The sequence below is a fragment of the Branchiostoma floridae genome, chromosome 12 (genome assembly GCF_000003815.2).
Source record: "Branchiostoma floridae strain S238N-H82 chromosome 12, Bfl_VNyyK, whole genome shotgun sequence".
Lineage (NCBI taxonomy): Eukaryota > Metazoa > Chordata > Leptocardii > Amphioxiformes > Branchiostomatidae > Branchiostoma > Branchiostoma floridae.
The window spans coordinates 7,168,569-7,183,482 of NC_049990.1; the positions used below are offsets into that span (position 1 = coordinate 7,168,569).

The window sequence follows — 14,914 nt, forward strand, 5'->3', positions numbered from 1 at the left end:
TACGGTTTGATTTGCACCATCACCAATCACGACCAAGAATTCTCCGGGTTCACCATGAAGCAAGTTCCCAGACAATTGCAAAATGCTGCTTCTAACCACGTCCACATTCCAGAAAGGCTTTCAAATTCGACTAAATATTCATTCAGGGGTGCCTACATAGTCTTTACTGACTTTGTAAAAGTGCCCTTTTACTAGTACATGTATTATACTTGGCAATCTTACCAGTAAAGTCATTGACTGACCCTGTGAAGTTGCTAATGGAGGATAACCTCTGTAAATGTGAATTGGATACATCAGCATCTTTCATTCTGCCATTATGCAGCAGCTTTTTGGAGTGGGGGGGGGGGAGAGTACTGAATTGCAATTTTTCAATATTGGGGCTAGGTTCTTTAGGTGGCAAATGCAATATTCCCCAATCGGGCAATCCCCACACAAGAACCTGCCCCAGATATTAAAAAATCATGCATCAGTGCTCCCCAAAATAAACACTGCCTCTGCTACAAGGCTACATTCTGCCACTTTCTGTAACTGAACTGAGTATAAGAATCATATTTTCGACCATGATTTTCAAGATTAGTTTAAAATCTTAAAAAGCACAGATAAAGAACTTCACACATTTGCAGAATATATTGTACATCCATCAACATTTTGTACGATCACAATCTAGTAGTGCTACTAGTATGTAATCTCCAAGCAGATGTAAGGATCTGGCTCAGTCTGTGTTTTTGTGGGAGATAAAGTCAACTGTTAGTCTTGAATTTACTGGATGGTTTTATTTGTGCTGTGACCTTGCCACTGCATATTTCATGATACCCAAAACATGTGTTTCCAGCACTCAACTACCATACAAAAAGTCTACTTCAACCTACCTACCTACCTAGTCCCTTGACCTCCAGGTCGTTGGGGGGACAAGGTAGACTCAAAAGCCGCCTGTCACTAATGTTCTGTCATGAAATTACATGTAAGTCCCCGCAACATAAATCTTTTTCTTTCACTCTTAGGCTTCTACAAGAGGAATCTGAGACCACCAGAGGAAGGGTTAAAAGCTTTAAAAACACGGACCAGAATCCTTCATCTGCTTGAAAATTAACACTACGCAGAGGAAGAAAGACACTTGGTGAAATAGCTAATCAATGTGGACAAATGCATATAATGTTTATCAGTGTGCTTTGGAACTAAAGGGGGTATATCACTCAAGCTGCGGTGCATTGACATCATCACTGCAATTTGAAAGTGCTTAATGAATTTTATAGATAAAATATGAATCATTGTACACTTTGTGTGTCTTGTTGTCTTTCATTTACGTGTACGTTTTGCATGATTTAAATTCATTGTTTTGCGACACAAATTCAATTTAGAATGCAGCAAGGCCAAGAATTGCTTTGGTCAAGTGAAATACCCACTTAGCATTCCTAAGTTTTCTAAGGCTGTATTGTAACATACTGCTACATAATTCATATACAGTAGAAGCCGCTTAATTGCACGGTCTATTTTCCAGTGAATTTCGTGCAATTATCCGACTGGTGCAATAATACGAAGTTATCTAGTTGGACCACACTGGTTTGGGATTTAGAGATTCCGTGCAGTTAACAGAAGTGTGCGTTAATCCGTTGTGCAATTAAGTGGCTTCTACTGTATTGGGATAGAAATACACATTCAATATAAAAGGACCCCAATACATTTACAGAAGGATACATGGTGAGAAAACAAATTGTTTGTAACCAAATAAGTCACCTTGTCAAGATGATATATTAAATGGAGGGTAGTGGTACACATGTAAGAGCACTGAAAATGATCAATTTGCATAATTGGCACATTCATTATACTTCACATTGCACAACAAATTTTGACCCACATTCCACAGCAAAACCAACATCACCCTTTTCTTACACTGAAAGTTTGACCTAAGTATTGATAAAAAATATTGCTTTGAATACGAAGCTATTTTTCTAGAGCAGTGTATACTTAATTATGGCTGTAAGTTAGCTCTAAACAATGTTAAAATCATTCTATAAAAAACAAAAACAATTCAATTGTATTGTCATTCAATACCATCTTTGTATCATGGATAAAAACATATTGCAGAGAACAGAAATTAACTCCAGCCCTGAAAGTGAGCTTCAGACATCATGGCTTTTTCATAGACTGATCTGTCCATCACAATTAGTAGTCCAAGCATTTGATTCATTGCACAAGAAAATAGGTACTGAACATATGTAGCAATAGGGAATCAGAGTTTTGGAGAAGTATGGATTGTAGTGCATGTCTTGTTTTTGAGAAGTAAAATATATAAGTAACATTGGAAGCCTTTGGAAATAATTTGACATTGGCATAAAGCTAGAAATTCATAAGTAATTCATGCAAAAAAACTGTTTCTTTTCCTTACTATCAAGCAAGCATTTTGACATGAAGGAATCATAAAACTTTGGAGCACTTGGAAATCTTTAACACAGGATAAAAACATAACATACTAGTAAAAACTAGTAACTAGTCGGCATAGTTACCATGTATTAGCCAGATTTATCATTGGCATCTTTAACTCAGGACAAAAACTACATAACAAAGTGTATACTTGGCATAGTTACAATTAGGGCTGGGTATCGGTACAGCGTACCGGTACAAAACCGGTTTTTCTTATTGGACCGGTCCAGAAAAACCGGACCTGAAAAAATTAGGTGGACCGGATGTTGGACCGATTAGAAAATTAACAGATTATTTTATCAGGCATTCACACGTTTTGACGCTTGCAGGTGGAAGAAAATAACAAGAGTGAAGTAGAGTAGAGTTTATAGTAATTTCTACCAAGTTTTACCGTCAATCGTACAGGTGCAGTTAGCGTTGTAGGATTTTAAAACGTCAGTGTAAGTCTAATACTCCACCAAACAGATTTCTTTGTAGTGAAATGGACCATTGGTATGAGTCATACTGCATCAGGTCCAGGTTCAGGTCCGGACCTGGACCTGATCCTTTGGACCTGAACCGGACCTGGACCTGAATTTTCTGTACCGGTACCCAGCCCTAGTTACAATGTTTTAACCTGCTCTATCATTGGCATCTTTATAACACAGGATAAACACAACATAACATAGTTGGCATAGCTACAATAGCCTAATACCTGCTCTATTGTGGGCATAGCCAGTGTAGATTTATGGTCTGGTGGTGAGCAAGGACTGTGGCTAGTCTCTCCTGAGTGTCACTAAATCCGATACTTGGCATAATTCTATTGAGTGTGTTAATTTGACCCCATCGGCTGCCAAAGTTGGTTAACATATGTTAGACTGTTATAGAGAACGTCTGACTTGTTTATTGTTTGATGGCAGTTTTGCAAGCTATGTGGCTGAAAGATGGCAAGATTGTTTTAAATTAACATTGACACAGCAATTTGGCCGCGTTACACGATCTTCTGCGGTCAGATGCTACAAGGATCCACTCTCAGTCTTGACTTCAATAATTCAGGTGGGCTACTAGGACTAGGAGTGTGGTTTTAGTCAGGGTAGATGACATATTTAACTTTAAACATATCAAATGAGGTTGAGTTAAGAAGTGGTAAAACATGGTAAAAAATGGACACATACATGTATCATATTTATTTGGTAAAAAAAGACATTCTGTCACTTCCGACCAGTGAAACCTCCAATAGCAATTATGATGCATCTGGGCTGTTCCATTCAAATCACAGAAGGGGGTGTCAAGTACAATTTTCCAATCCCTTTTCAACATTGACTCTTGTTTCCACAGCTATATTAGGTGGCAAGTTTCCATGTTTTTACCATTGAAGAAGTCGAAAAACACATGACATTGTACTAAATATTGATAGCTAAGATTACCAAATAAAACTTTGGGAAATCATGCCATGCTTTGAATGTTTCATTTCTAAAGACATTGGTTTGTACAATTATTCCTTTCTTGGAGAATTCTCCCAGCAACCCCCTACACATTTACAATGGAATGGTCCTTAGTCCTCTTCTTGCTGCAATCCTAGCACCTCGACAGCCACACAGTGGAAGTCCCCACTGATACACAGGGGTGCATTGTTGAAGGTCTTGCATCTCTTGGTGTGACCTCGGTTCATTTCTTGGTCCAAAAATATGCCGTCCCCATCGCTGCAATGGCAAAAGTTTCTTAGTTGAGTATACAACGAATGAACAAATGTTTGTGGTGTTTTTGTCTTGCAGCTTTCATGCTGATTTCTCCATCACAATTCATGACATCTAAAAATTATGTTTTAAAACTAGGGCCGGGGACCGGTATATTGTGTTTGTACAAAACCAGTTTTTCTTCTTGCACTAGTCCGAAAAAAAAGATCTAAAAAAAAAATCAGTATACCGGAAATTGGACTGATTAGAAAATGAACTATATTGGTGGGTGTCCACACATTTTAGGGCTTACTGGTCCAAGAAAGCCCTTACCTTTTCCGAAATAGATTTCCATACTTACCCTCCTCCTATGACTAAACTTGTGTAGTCTGCAGAGATGAACATGCTCTGGGAGGGGCTGAGATCTCCGCCATCTGTAACCCCCACCCAGGGGTACCTCACCGGCACCGGGGTCAGGGAGAACAGGAACATCTCCCCTGTACCGAAGTACGCCCGGCTTTTGTTCTTGTCGGCCGTGTAGTCAAGGCTTTCTGTGATAAATGCGCCAAATACCTGTACATAGAAGAAAGGAATTTCAAAGTGATCTCAATCTAGCCTGATTAAATCTTGCTTATAGCAGCCCGCCAAACATCCGCGGGCCCCTGCGGGGAGGGGCCAGGTACAGCCCTGGACAGCAGAGTTTGTGTTACACAGACTAATCTCAATCCAGTTTTAGCTCACTGAAGACCTAGTCTTCGGCTGGTTGTGATAGAGAGGACAGACGTTATGTACAGTATTTACAGGTTCATTGTGCTGAGGAAATTCCCCTAGCTCTTTATGACAAGCACAATGAACAGTGGACTACGGCTTAATGTCCCATCCTAAGGACTACAACCTTTTCCTGTAGCATGCATGTTGGTGAGCGCCACAGTCATAATTGAACTCACAGCATCTAGTTCCAGAGGCAGGATCACTGACCACTGGACTACACATGCTACCGAAAAAAATGTTTTTTTTTTTTCTGTCAATGATGTTTAAGTTAAGATCAATCAATCAACTTTAGACCTTTCCATGGATGTCATTGCATTATGAGAGCCACAGGGCACAATGGGTAGCTCAGGGGACAATCAAACATTGTTACCATGACAACATAGACACTGTACACATGCACTGCATGTCATAATGGTACCGCAACCTCCAGAGAATTGAGGAAAAGAAATGGCCAAAGAAGATCACTACAATGACTAAGAAAGGGAAAATCCATCAAGAGAGTGTAAGACTTGATCGAGACTTGCAATGATGGCTGGGAGCTGCCCAAGTCCAACTCACCCCTACTGCACAAGGAGGCGGGGTGAGGGGCAGAAGATCTACACAAGTCTTCACCTAGTCTAGCACTCTCGCAAGACTAGGCCACTCTGTGATCAAGATGGACTGATACCCAGCAAAAATTTGGAGGTACTTGTGTATACCTTAAAAAATAAGTCACTGTTAGAAGAAAAATTCTATTAACTAGGTATTTCCTGACCTCGTCATTTTTGGTCTTGATGACGAGCACCAGCGGCTGGTTGTCGGCGCACTTCTGGTACAGGTTGCGCAGGTGGTAGCCATCTTCGCTGCTGGAGTAGACGACACGAGGCTCGTACAGGGAGAATCTCTGGGGAAGCCAGCACCACAGCTGATGGATCTACAGGGAATGGCAAACAGACACACAAAAATATGTTTATGAAGGTTAGACATCCATGTAAGCAATACTGAAATACAATTCAATCTCTACAACTGGATAGAAAATGGAGATTTAGTTCCGGCCATTTTGAGCGACATACATCACTCTTCTGCAGCATCACTAGAAGAAACTGGTCCTTAGGATGGACCAACTGAGGGTGGAGAGGGGTTTGAAGTTGGTAACAATGTTGAAATTTTGTAGGATTTGCCTACTGAGGGAAACACCAACCTGGGCGTGATTCAGTATGCTCGACTCTACAGGAGAAAGGGCTATGGACCCGTGAGTGGCTGTGTGGGTGGGGCTGTCTATGGTTATGGCTGGGGCGCCCTTCCTTTGTAGAGTCGCCAATTTATCTATATATTTGTGCTTGACGTATGATACAGCTACTGAAGGAAACACAAACCTGGGCATGATTCAGTATGCTCGACTCTACAGGAGAAAGGGCGATGGACCCGTGAGTGGCTGTGTGGGTGGGGCTGTCTATGGTAATGGCTGGGGTGTCCTTCCTTTGTAGAGTCTTCAGTTTGTCTATATTATCTTTATCTCTCTCTATATATATACAGTCCCAGAGAAACATCAACCTGGGCATGATTCAGTATGCTCGACTCTACAGGAGAAAGGGCTATGGACCCACGAGTGGCTGTGTGGGTGGGGCTGTCTATGGTAATGGCTAGGGCGCCGATAGTGTAACGCAGAAACACTAACCTGGGCATGATTCAGTATGCTCGACTCTACAGGAGAAAGGGCTATGGACCCGTGAGTGGTTGTGTGGGTGGGGCTGTCTATGGTTATGGCTGGGGTGCCCTTCCTTTGTAGAGTCTTCAGTTTGTCTATATATCTTTATCTCTATATATCTACAGGAAACACAAACCTGGGCGTGATTCAGTATGCTCGACTCTACAGGAGAAAGGGCTATGGACCCGTGAGTGGCTGTGTGGGTGGGGCTGTCTGTGGTTATGGCTGGAGCGCCGATAGTGTAACACAGAAACACATACCTGGGCATGATTCAGTATGCTCGACTCTACAGGAGAAAGGGCGATGGACCCGTGAGTGGCTGTGTGGGTGGGGCTGTCTATGGTGATGGCTGGGGCGCCCTTCCTTTGTAGAGTCGCCAGGTGGCGCTGGTGCAACGTGGAGCACAGCTTCCTGGACAGGTTCCTGATTTTGAAGGCTTTCTGTTGGAAACAGGAATCAATGGTTGAATTAGAGAAAAAAACAGAATGATGATGCAAAATATGGGTACCACTTTCACAACTTCACCACAAAAAATCCTACAAAACTGGATTATCTTACTTGTACATGTAAACTAAGGTTAAAATTATGGTGACTAGCAAATGGAAAATAGATAACTGTGAAAACACAGACAGACCAAAAACAAATAATACCTCCCCATGAATTAGTAGCCTCTTCTATTGACCCCATGACCTGAAATGTCTGTCATGTCTACTAAAAAGTTCTACGACCTCTGAACTCCACTTCCTGTCACTCTTACAAGTTTAACCCTTGTAGTGACATAATCTTCCCAATCACATTCTCTACTGTATTTAAAGAACTATAACAAACTAAAGTACAAACATTGAGACATGCTATAATTTATAATAAACAAACTTCCATACACAGACAAAAAAACACAAAACAAAAACATTAAGAGTCAAACAGCATATACTCCTGACCTTGAGAATGTCCTTGACTGGGAAATGTGAGCTGATGTTCCTGCAGAAGTCCTGGATAGACTGCCTGACATCAGAGGGGGGAGCACCTGGGAAACACATACAAGCTGCTTACTGATTGGCCAGGCAAAATCAAGGAAACAGAAAACTGACCACCGATTGGTTCAGCAAATATCCAGGTGCAGATTGGTAATAGAAACCAGCTTTCTCATTGGCTGAGCAATAACAAGTTTCACACAAACAATATGTCATCTGTTGGTTCAAATTTGAGTATAGTTTATGCAAAATATCATATCATTCATCCTTTAGTGTTACATTGATGCAACAACAATACTACTGTACACAATACTTCGAGGGCTCAAAGTTCTTTTTCCTACATGGCCTGCTCTGGTACAGGTGAAATCCAAAAACCCTTGCCCCATATACAGTAATATCTAAAGACCTGAACTCATTGTTCGCTACACTGCTGAGACACTGGTGCTGATTTATACTTGCAGTGGCATTATTGTCACAAATTCCCTGTGTCTCACTGCTGCAAAATCATGACATCACTTGCGCACAGTTTTGTTTCATACAAACAAGAAGTACCCCAAAACTGGATCCATGCAAAAATTAATGAATTTACAGTAACATACCATTAATTTGTTTGTGCCACTTGTCTAGCAGTGCAACTCCCACTCTGTAGAGAACTTTTAATCCTTCCACAAGGTAGCAGTCCATCACGTGGACCTGTGGACAACCAAAGGGAGCCAGTCAATATGCATGGCAAAAATAAGTCTTGATGCATTGTGAAAAACACATAGCTGTGGTAGAAATAATGCATGGCAAACTCAATGCAAATGCCAAAAGATTGACGCTAAATGCATGGTGAACAAATTTTAAATATTTAGTAATGTATGTGAACATATGGGATACACATGGTGACAACATGGAGAAGTAAATGTCTATGTGGTTAGTGTTCAGCACCAAGGACAGGTATGTTGTTTAGCATCTGTGTGTGGAGGATGTTTAGCACAAATGACAGGTATATTGGTCTGTGTGTGGATGGTGTTCAGCACCAAGGACAGGTATATTGGTCTGTGTGTGGATGGTGTTCAGCACCAAGGACAGGTATATTGGTCTGTGTGTGGATGGTGTTCAGCACCAAGGACAGGTATATTGGTCTGTGTGTGGGTGGTGTTCAGCACCAAGGACAGGTATATTGGTCTCTGTGTGGATGGTGTTCAGCACCAAGGACATGTATATTGGTCTCTGTGTGGATGGTGTTCAGCACCAAGGACAGGTATATTGGTCTGTGTGGATGGTGTTCAGCACCAAGGACAGGTTTGTTTGTCTGTGCGCAAAGGAGTTTGGCACCAGAGATGGATGTATTTGCCTGTATGTACATGGATATCAGCACCAGGGTCAGGTATGTTTGCCTGTGTGGATGGTGTTCAGCACTAAGGACAGGTGTGTTTGCCTGTGTGTGGATGGTGTTCAGCACCAAGGACAGGTGTGTTTGCCTGTGTGTGGATGGTGTTAAGCAACAATGACAGGTGTCTTTATCTTTGTGTGAATGGTGTTCAGTACCAAGGACAGGTGTCTTTGTTCTAATTTTGATTGAGCGTATTTGACACAGATTGTAATATATATAGACAACAGGGTACTAGAAGTGTTACTTACAACATATTCAAATGGAAGAGCACCAAATATCCACCATATCCACTCCGACATCACTGAGTCCACATCGCAGCCACTGTCCTTCAAAAAACCATAGGCTGCTTTCTGGGTGGGTAGAAAATGTGTGAATGTTAACACACAATGTATCATAGAGAAAATAACGTATGTAGCACAATTCTCAACAAGTTTGAAAATACACGTGTAGTGCAATAAGGACACTAGTTACAAGTATATTCAGTATGTAAATTCTGATGCTTTTTTCAAGAAAAATTAAGAAATGGAAAACAGTATATGAATTTTGTGCTGCCTCTACAGAAAGATACAGTAAGTTCTACTTTGGGGATATAATTTCACAGTTTCCAATTCTGGAGTACAGCAGTAATACATTGCAAATGTAGATTTTTCGTATTTTACCGTAGAGTTGTCACTGCAAATATTGCAAAAATGAAATTGTGAACGTTTTTTAAGATATGCAGTAAGAACCTACGGCATATCTCTTGGCGAGGTCACAGAAAACCCTGTTCATGGCTTCATGGGAGAGCCTGGTGTCCATCAGGTACGTTCTTCTTTCTCCTGGGAACAAAAAAAAAAAGACGAAGATAAATCAGACTTGGTCTGGCTATTCAACCAGAGATCAAGATATAAAAGTCTTGTACAACTGTATACTATGTCATACAGCATACATAGCATCAGGTAGAGTACAAAACATGTTTGAGTAAAAACAGAAATAAGTAAATGACTTTTAATTTTAGTGACCAACCTTTCTCTGTTCTCCCAGTGTGAGTCAGCATGTTTGCAACAGCCTGTATAAACAGAAGAGCACAGGCGTGTTATAAGGATGCATTGGCTATGCCACACGTATACAAGATTCACTGTATTAAAAACTCATACTACATATGCTTGTATGATCTAAAAAGGTAACTGAGATGGCTTTAAATAACTTTCATCACACTGATGTGTTTAACTAGGGTGTAGATGATGGTCTGCACCAAGGACAGGCATGTTTGGTTGTGTGTGGATGGTGTTCAGCACCAAGGGCAGGTATACGTGACTGTGTATGGATAGTGTTCAGCACCAAGGACAGGTGTGTGTACCTGTGTGTGGATGGTGCTCAGCACCAGGGACAGGTGTGTTTACCTGTGTGTGGATGGTGTTCAGCACCAGGGACAGGTATGTTTACCTGTGTGTAGATGGTGTTTAGCAACAGGGACAGGTATAATTTACTGTGTGTGGGTGGTGTTCAGCACCAAGGAGAGGTTTGCTTGCCTGTGTGCGGATGTTGTTGAGCACCATGGACAAGTGTGCTTCCCTGTGTCTGGACTGTGCTCAGCACCAAGGATAGCTATATTGGTCTTCGTGTGGATGGTATTCAGTACCAAAGACAAGTGTGGTTGCCTATGGATCACTATAGGACTCATAAAACAGTACAGGACACACCTGATACACCTGCTTACCTGGTACACCTTGACCTCCTCCTGCAGGTAGTGCAGCATCACACAGGTGACAGGTATGAGTACGGGGCACCAGGTGATGTCCGGATGCAGGTAGGACAGGACCGTCACCACCCTCCTCACCACACACAGGCCCCCCTGGGACAGGAAGTAAGAGGGGAACTGCACCGTCCTGTCTGCTACCGTGGGGAGGGGGGGACTCATTTCTCCTAGAGGTCAAACAAAAGTCATATATCAGCTTCTCTGGATTTTTTGTTTGTTTCACACTGCACTACATTTAGGCATAACACACTGATTCTGTTCAGTAGGTAACGTTAGGTTTGATCCACTCACATTACTCAGATCCTTTAGGCATAGCACACTGAGATGAGCCCCTACTGTCTGCTTTAGGTATTTCACACCAGGATGGTTTCCTACTCTATCCTTTAGGTATAACATGCCAATTTTGTTAAGTAGGTAAAATTACATGTATAAAACTGTACGACACTGTAAGGTTTGATCTACTCACACCTGCATGGAACCCCATTCTTTTAAAAACAGGTTGTGGGTTCTTTAACATGCCTGAGGTGTGACTCTCTCAAAAACAGGACATCCTGCATACCATCAGAGAGCACAAAGAAAACCATCAGACCAGATGGAGGTACTGTAATTCCTGATTTTTTCAATGTACTGTTATGTTCACAGTTTTCATGGTGACGACTGTTACGTGAACTTATCATTACTAGGGCTGGGTATCGGTACAGCGTACCGGTACAAAACCGTTTTTTCTTATTGGACCGGTCCAGAAAAACCGGACCTGAAAAAATTAGGTGGACCAGATGTTTGACCGATTAGAAAATTAACATATTATTTGATCAGGCATTCACACGTTTTGGCGCTTGCAGTTGGAAGAAAATGACAAGAGTGAAGTAGAGTAGAGTTTATAGTAATTTCTACCAAGGTTTACAGTCAATCGTACAGGTGCAGTTGGCGTTGTAGGAATTTAAAACGCCAGTGTAAGTCTAATACTCCACCAAACAGATTTCTTTGTAGTGAAATGGACCATTGATATGAGTCATAATGAATCGGGTCCAGGTTCAGGTCCGGACCTGGACCTGATCCTCTGGACCTGAACTGGACCTGGACCTGAATTTTCTGTACCGGTACCCAGCCCTAATCATTACTGATAAAAAATAATTCACAGCCTTTTTTTATGAGCACTTGCCGCGACAGTGAACATTTAGTTCTGAGGATAAGTTAAATTTTCTCAGACCGTGACAGTTTGGTACCGAGAAGACAAAGTGAATTACAGTATATTGGGGCCAACTAGTACTACCGTAAACCCTCAAAAGGTCACAATGGGTTTACTTTTACAGTGACATTTCCACCTTGAATATGCATTTCCAATGCATTTCTCTTGTACTACATAATTGCTTTAAACACAAATTTATAACACCATGAAAACTTCCTGTCCTCTTGCCCTATCATTAATTAGTCCTCAGAAAAATGAATTTGCATTACAGTCAAAGGGTAACACTAGTATTACTCATGTCTTTAATCTTGTTAAAATGGATTCCTTGCTCCATTTTCATCACAAATCACAGATTAGTTATCACGAGTAATTTGATGGGCATACTGTGTGATACAGCAGTCTTTTCTACCAAATGACAGCTACAGACCTGAATCATTGCTTTCTGGTATAGAAATGTTGATAATCATATTTTCTAAATCCAAACCAAATAGTGTGTTTTGCATGATCATTTGCAAGCTTATCTCCAAGCAGATGTTAGGTCAGGATCAGTGTTTTACATATTTTTTAAGGATTCCAAATAGGAAGAAAAAATGAGAAATTTTGGACCACTTGAAAGGCATACAGTCAAAACTGCATAAAAAGGTCAATCAAGGGCAAAAAGGTAAAATCTGGTCTAGGTGGTCACTATATGCAGGATTCTTAAATGCTTGTGTCAATGAAAAAACATATTTCAGTAACCATCAAAAACTGGCCATACATTGTATTTGAAAGGTGGTTCTTATGTAGGAGTTTACAAGTACAGGTTTGACTGAAGCACAAGCCCCCAAATCACGCAAAACCCTGATGGACCCAAGGCCTACATGTACATCTGCTAAGGCTTAGTCTACCTGAATAGCCAAATTGGCAGTCAATACCTTTAGGGAGTTCTACCTAAGCCTGCTGATTATCACACTAACATGGTAGGATTTGTAGACAGCTTGGGGCACTATAAGGTAATCTTTGAAAATGACTTTGCATTGCAGTGATGTCTTTCAGAATATGGGTTGAAACATTGTAGGGGAAAGAAGATGATAAAGCGGTTGATGGTCATTCATCGTCTTTTGAAATGTACTTAATCAGCAATGCTGACATACATGTACATTATATGCAATGATATGCCTGATTGGCGTTGACTTTTACAATAACCATTAGAGTTCATGTCACAAGCAGACAAGTACCCAATCGATATATCTCCAGTGTCTGGTTATACATGTACATGGGATGATAACAAGAATTTACACCAACAACAGTCTATACTTAACAGTTAATTTGGGAAGACTGCAGCTGGTAACACTTGACTTATCCTTGCAAAAGGCTTTGGGAATGAATTCGTTGGACTGTCCATGAATTCATAGTGTCTCTATAGCAAAATTAGGTTGCGAGCACCAACATAACCAGGCGCTACATTGGGACTTTGACATTTAAACATGCAATTTTAAGAATTTGCCAAAGGGTAATGTTTAATGATGAATTCAGAATAACGAGTGATGCACAACATAGAATAAATGTACCCAACTATGCTTCAACTTCAGTACCAATACTTTTTCTTCACAACTGCACAGTTGCAGGAAATATTGGAAATTACCTGCACCAGACAACTTTTAACGGCATCACTCTGAATTTACTAGGAAGTATTGATCATACTAAAATCTGTCCAGAAACCATTGCCATTATTTCTTTTAGACTTCATCGGTGGTAACAGTCAGTGCAGCTAGTAAAATTCCACATCATGGAACATACAATGTATGTACATAAACGTGTACATAAACCTAGAACATGGACCAGTGCAGGCTACGTGCAGGTAGACATCAGGGATACCTATTAAGGATTAACTGTGAATTAGAATGGCTCGCTACGGCTCTAGGAAAAAGACATGCCCCAGACCCTCTTTAATGGTCAACATGAACATCTGGTCTCAAAATACCACCTGCATATGCAGGTTAGTGCAGGTAAAATTGGAGCTATGCAGGTATTTCTGGTGTCTACCTGCACCTAACCTGCGCTGGTCCATGTACTGGGTTTTATTCATAAATGTCATGATTTTTATGATGTAGGTGTATGTGGTTTGTTATTTGCTGCATTGACTGTTACCGCCTATAAAGTATAAAAGAAAAAAAAGCAATGGTTCCTGAATAATTTTAGTATGATCTATACTACCTAAATTCAGAGTGGTGCAGGTAAAATATGTCTGGTGTAGGTAATTTTCAATGTTACCTGCACCAGTGCAGGTATGCAGAAAAAAGTATTTCAAGCCCTGAATGGTCAACATGAACATCCAATAGATTTTCTGTGATTGCAGCTGGATGGTCCATTAAATCAAGGTCAGCACAAGAGGACTTTCTTTTATCACATTTTGATGGTCAAATTTAAGCGCAAAATGGGCCAGGACTTTGATGGTCAATTTAAGATTTCTGTAAAGCTCCCTTGATGATCACTACAAATGTCCAGTTGACCTTTCTCTGAACAGTTTGATGGCCAATTTAGACAACAAAATGTTAGAGCATGGGATGTGCTAGTCTGGAGATCTCTGGGTATGAATTCAAGCTACAACAGACAACCTTCTGTACCAGCACCTCTGTTAAGTGTGGCAGAAACATCAGCAAGTTGATGGTGGCCACCTAAACACTAAGAAGAAGAAGAGATCTAGGGCTGTCTCCAAGACCCTTCCTTTGCTTGTTGGGAAAGAAAATATTTTCACTCAGTCCATTCCAAGAATCTGACTTTATGACACAGAATATTGATGAAATGTATTTTCCTATACTCCCCATTCACTCTAAATATCCTATCAGACTAGAGTTAAAAGTTAGCACTCTGCTAACATCACATGTGATTTGAAGGATCAGTTTTGAATGGCTAATCATCATTTTTCATTGTTCAGAAATTGATTAGACATTGTTGAACAAGCAAATGATAGCAAAGCACCATTACACTAGTAAAAAATTAGCGTAGTGGCCCTTAATTTAGCGTAGCAATCACAAATAATAGCGTACTGGCCCACCATGATAAAATGCACTAGCTAGAACATCGCAGGTAGATAAATGAAACTGGTATGGCCTATTAGGTGA

At 40.8% G+C, this 14,914-nt stretch overlaps 1 protein-coding gene across 1 annotated transcript; it reads right to left on the reverse strand.

Moving 5' to 3' along the window:
- Window positions 1-3,306: 3,306 nt before the first annotated feature.
- On the reverse strand, window positions 3,307-10,783 carry LOC118428088 (GTPase-activating protein skywalker-like). Its single transcript, XM_035838057.1, has 11 exons — window positions 10,583-10,783; window positions 9,889-9,931; window positions 9,616-9,701; window positions 9,132-9,233; window positions 8,105-8,198; window positions 7,473-7,558; window positions 6,671-6,974; window positions 6,203-6,393; window positions 5,602-5,760; window positions 4,438-4,649; window positions 3,307-4,103 (listed from the first exon to the last, which is right to left on the reverse strand). The coding sequence occupies exons 1-11, from the start codon at window positions 10,781-10,783 to the stop codon at window positions 3,956-3,958; spliced, it is 1,626 nt and encodes a 541-aa protein (XP_035693950.1). The 3' UTR covers window positions 3,307-3,955.
- Window positions 10,784-14,914: the final 4,131 nt, after the last annotated feature.

Bases quoted from the DNA above. Each gene is read 5' to 3' on its own strand.
- LOC118428088 (XM_035838057.1), bottom strand. From the start codon at position 10,783: ATGAGTCCCCCCCTCCCCACGGTAGCAGACAGGACGGTGCAGTTCCCC. The intron at 8,199-9,131 runs GTAAGTAACACT...GGTTGTCCACAG, and splicing joins CTCTTCCATTTGAATATGTT to GTCCACGTGATGGACTGCTA. The intron at 6,394-6,670 runs GTTTGTGTTTCC...GTCGAGCATACT, and splicing joins GCATACTGAATCACGCCCAG to GAATCATGCCCAGGTTGATG.